This window comes from Xyrauchen texanus, chromosome 45, assembly GCF_025860055.1.
Source record: "Xyrauchen texanus isolate HMW12.3.18 chromosome 45, RBS_HiC_50CHRs, whole genome shotgun sequence".
NCBI classification, from domain to species: Eukaryota; Metazoa; Chordata; class Actinopteri; order Cypriniformes; family Catostomidae; genus Xyrauchen; species Xyrauchen texanus.
Window position 1 is genome coordinate 28135560 of NC_068320.1, and position 5000 is coordinate 28140559.

Genomic DNA, 5000 nt, shown 5'->3' on the forward strand with positions numbered 1-5000 from the left:
ACCGAATCACTACCCCACCACGAGGACATAGAGCGCATTGGGCATTCCAAAAACAGTCAGGACATTGTTGAAAATAATTAGCCGAATCTACGAGAGAGAGAGCTGAAAATTTAGCCGTATTTCTCGCCGTGCAGTCGCGCATTAGCCACTGATCTAATATGACAGCTGTTCGCTCAAAAACGTTAACCAATAACAGTTACGATGTAAATAAAATAATCAAATAAATAAGTAACCATAGGCCTGTGATGTAGCCTACAATAAACCTAATGTATTCTAAACATGACCTTTAACCCATTAAGCACTCGGCACATCGTTGATTTGAGCTAAATAAAAAAGACGGGACTTGACTCGACTGCTTGATCAATCCTGTACGGCGGGAAAATAGCGTACAACCATGCATAGATGCAGCGAAGTGATTTCTATAGCTACTTTGCCGAGTAGCATTAAGAAAATGCATTAAGGATCATGTTTGTTCACAGCATTGGGGGGGACGTGTCCCCCTCATCACCCCCCCAATTCAACGCCAATGGATCAATGAATAATTGTAATTTTAAATCCTATGACACATCGAAGTTGTTTGGATCTTAAACTCATTTTAATAAGTCTGTGGGAATGTGCTTGGATTATTTGGGCATTTAAACTGAACACACATTGAATCAAATGCAACATTCTGACCATTACTTTTAATGGTAATTAATGGGGTGAATTTAATGCTCAATTTTGACCATACTTTTTAGTCATGTTTGTTTACATGTTTGTTTTAGAGTGCAAACACTCTTGTCATTTTTATAACGAGTTTAAATGTATATTCACATTATATCCTATATGTTTGTGCAGATAAATGAATAAATAAACATGTTTTTTCCAATGAGAGACACAAAGACTCACAGATGGGTGATCCACGCGGGGAGCCGCTCCAAACTTCTGCCGTGTTTTAATCGACTACAGTCCGCTAAAGATCCAACGCACGAGCACACAGACAGACAGGGTTCTGGTTCCGAAAGATCCGTGTCTCCGTGAATCACTTTCAACCCCGAGCAGAGAAATAACAGCAGCGCGAGGTTCACATGCGACATTTTCACCGTCCGATTCTCACAATAAGCCTTAAAAGTTCAAATCCCGTACGTCTATTGAGTCCTCAGCGAGTTCAGATAATCTCTTTTTCGTGTTTACTATCACGCATAATCGTGCATATATCAGCACCTCCCCGTCCGCAACATCTCTGCGAGAAACTTTCACCAACTTTGTTTTTCCATCGCGCTGGAATCAGAGCAGCATTCCGACGTGCGCGCTCCCGAGGGCAGAGACGCAGCACACTCGCCAAACACAACAGGCAGAGGGATTATGGGTAATGTAGTTCGAATAGATGGACGTGCAATAAATTCATGATAAGCATCCAATGTGCTGTAAAAAGGATTTGGGAGTGACTGTAAATATATCTAAATATTAGTAACTGTATTCCAAGGGTTGCTGCCACCCATCCCGTAAAATAAGGGATCGTCCAATATTTAAAGATAAAATGATGTGTCTCGTATTAAAGCTGTTCAGATGGCTTCACTGTGAAATCGTTTCAGATCGTCAATTTAACATTGATATAAGATGGAAAATATGCCTAGAGTGTGTAAGGGACCGTCTGAAATGTTTACACATTGTGCTAAAACGTGCTAATACTGCGGAGGGTGTGGTAAGGGACCGTCTGAAATGTTTACACATTGTGCTAAAACGTGCTAATACTGTGGAGGGTGTGGTAAGGGACCGTCTGAAAAGTTCACACATTGTGCTAAAACGTGCTAATACTGCGGAGGGTGTGGTAAGGGACCGTCTGAAAAGTTCACACATTGTGCTAAAACGTGCTAATACTGTGGAGGGTGTGGTAAGGGACCGTCTGAAAAGTCCACACATTGTGCTAAAACGTGCTAATACTGTGGAGGGTGTAGTAAGGGACCGTCTGAAATGTTCACACATTGTGCTAAAACGTGCTAATACTGTGGAGAGTGTAGTAAGGGACCGTCTGAAATGTTCACACATTGTGCTAAAACGTGTTAATACTGCGGAGGGTGTGGTAAGGGAACGTCTTAAAAGTCCACACATTGTGCTAAAACGTACTAATACTGTGGAGAGTGTAGTAAGGGACCATCTGAAATGTTCACACATTGTGCTAAAACGTGCTAATACTGTGGAGGGTGTAGTAAGGGACCGTCTGAAATGTTCACACATTGTGCTAAAACGTGCTAATACTGTGGAGGGTGTAGTAAGGGACCGTCTGAAATGTTCACACATTGTGCTAAAACGTGCTAATACTGTGGAGGGTGTAGTAAGGGACCGTCTGAAATGTTCACACATTGTGCTAAAACGTGCTAATACTGTGGAGGGTGTGGTAAAGGACCGTCTGAAAAGTCCACACATTGTGCTTTATTGAGATCGACATCATGCTGAAACTGTTGATTAAAACAACAGCAGCACAACAGCGCCCTCTACTGACAACTGTAATGAACAACATGGCACAAAATTGGCATTAAGCCTCAATAATTCGCTGCAAGTACAATACAAAGAGAATGCACAAAATGATTGACAGGTCGTACGTTTCAGAGACCGCGGACACATTTTTACGTTATCACATTACGGTCTTTCATGCTATGAGATTTAATGTTTACTGTATGTTCCACTCAAATGCATGTGACATAAAATAAAATAGAATTAGGTTAGAAGTAATCCAAAAGTAATCTGATTACATTACCACTCATTTCCTTATTTATCAGATGTGATTCTCTCACTATCATTAGTATCATGAAGTAGTGCCGCAAATTCAAATGATTAATATTAATGATTAATGTGGTGAATAACTCAATTAATGTACATAGATTGAACTGTTTGTAATCTCCATTTGTAAAACTATAGCCTGATTTCTCCAGCCATTAACACACAAACAGGATGATTATGAGTCTATTGTGTGAGTGTCCTGTTATCTGTTCCTGTATTATTTCCCCCCAATCTTACAATAGTGCTTTATATCCTAAACCCATAGAAAGGGGGAGGTGTTATTTGTTTAGTCTAGGATCTTGTGTGGTTACATTGAGATGAGATGCGGAGTCACACCTGAGACACTGTGTGAGTGTGTGTGTGTGTGTGTGTGTGTGTGTGTGTGTGTGAGTGTGTGTGTGTGTGTGTGTGTGTGTGTGTGTGAGTGTGTATGTATGTATGTGTGTGTGTGTGTGTGTGTGTGTGTGTGAGTGATGTGTGTGTGTTTGTGTGTGTGTGTGTGTGAGTGTGTATGTATGTATGTGTGTGTGTGTGTGTGTGTGTGTGTATGTGTGAGCGTGTATTTATCACTTTGTGGGGACCAAATGTCCCCATAAGGATAGTAAAACCCGAAATTTTTGACCTTGTGGGGACATTTTGTCGGTCCCCATGAGGAAAACAGCTTATAAATCATACTAAATTATGTTTTATGAAAATGTAAAAATGCAGAAAGTTTTCTGTGAGGGTTAGGTTTAGGGGTAGGGTTAGGTTTAGGGGATAGAATATAAAGTTTGTACAGTATAAAAACCATTATGTCTATGGAAAGTCCCCATAAAACATGGAAACACAACTGTGTGTGTGTGTATGTGTGTGTGTGTATGTGTGTGTGTGTGTGTGTGTGTGTATGTGTGTGTGTGTATGTGTGTTTGTTTGTGAGTGTGTGTGCGCGCGCGCGTGTGTGTGTGTGTGTGTGTGTGCGTGTGTTTGGGGACCTGTGCTCGAGCCCCTCAGTTATGGACAGCACGTCAAATCCATTTACCTTAAGGCACTCCAGGACTATATGAACCATCCCACATATTAAACTAAAATAATCTCAGCAAAATCGAGACCCAAAATGTTCCAGTATTCAGGAGTGAGTCTCGGGGTCTGTGGCCAGGTGCCAGTCATTATACTCAAAATAGAAACCGCCAGTGAAAAAAAAAGCGTCTTCCCAGCATGCTCTGCTCCGACGGGTCCTGTGAGCCAGTACAAACATGAGTGGAGGGGCCGGTATGTTGGAACAGGACGAGTGTTTTACAGGTGACGGCAGGCAGACGGTGTTTACACACAAATACTGCAGCGAGCGCGTACAGAAGGGCTGATTCTGCTGCATCTGCCCCGCAGACATTCCTCCTGCAGATCCGCAGGTATCTGTGGTTTGTAAATGCACATGGAATTCTGGGTAATTTGGAACTGATGAAAGATTCATGAAAGCACTTTTCAACTGAGTGATATTGCAGACATAAGGACTTATCCTACTCTTATTAGCTGTATTTTTAATTTCTAAAGACATCATTGCCGCACGGAACACACTGAGAGAAGTGCGACGTGTGGCCAAAACTCATAACAGACCCGAGTCCCCAAAAACTAAGCAAACTCTGTGAGTCTTCCACTCGCCTCATAAAGAGAGCAGTGTACGGCACACACTCGCGGTTATCATACATGCCTCTTATAATTAATGAAATGACACACTGAATCATTGAGTGTGCTCCTCGCAGCCGTGCGTCAAACGAATGCAAACAACACTTCGACCAGTTATTCCATCTGGGTACACAAAACCAGATTGACACACATGAAGCCTTCTTCACAGGGCCAGTTTGAGACTGATTGCTGTTTCGTTCATCATTCACACGTCAACAAATCCGAAAGGTGCGCTGTAGCAAAGTTCAATGGGAAGGAGGCGGCGATAACTGGCTTGATGATGTAAATAATCTTTTAATAAAACAAAAGACACATAAACACATGCAGGGCAGCTGCCCGTGACTCTCTCTCTCTGGAACTGCCGCCTCCGGTCGCCTTTATCCCTCTCGAGGGCTTGATTAGCCTGATTAGGGGCCCCGCCCTCCTCCCTGCCAGACTCCTCCCTCATTTCCTTCAGGCCGGGGAGCCCTCCACCCCTCCTTTCTACCAGCCGGTCATCCCCGCCAACACGGAGCGACAGCGGGAGAGAGAGACTCGCCGGTTCTCCGATACGCCGTAGCCTGGTCCTCGGCCACTCCTCC

General features: G+C 43.1%; 1 protein-coding gene across 1 annotated transcript in view; it reads right to left on the bottom strand.

The window, feature by feature from the left end:
- The window catches only part of LOC127637334 (leucine-rich repeats and immunoglobulin-like domains protein 3), a 35344-nt gene extending 34066 nt beyond the window's left edge, over nt 1-1278 (bottom strand). Inside the window, exon 1 of the mRNA XM_052118349.1 lies at nt 889-1278. Coding sequence (XP_051974309.1) covers nt 889-1076 — 188 coding nt within the window. The 5' untranslated portion in view covers nt 1077-1278. The remainder of the gene's footprint in view (nt 1-888) is intronic.
- Between the last annotated feature and the right edge of the window lie 3722 nt (nt 1279-5000).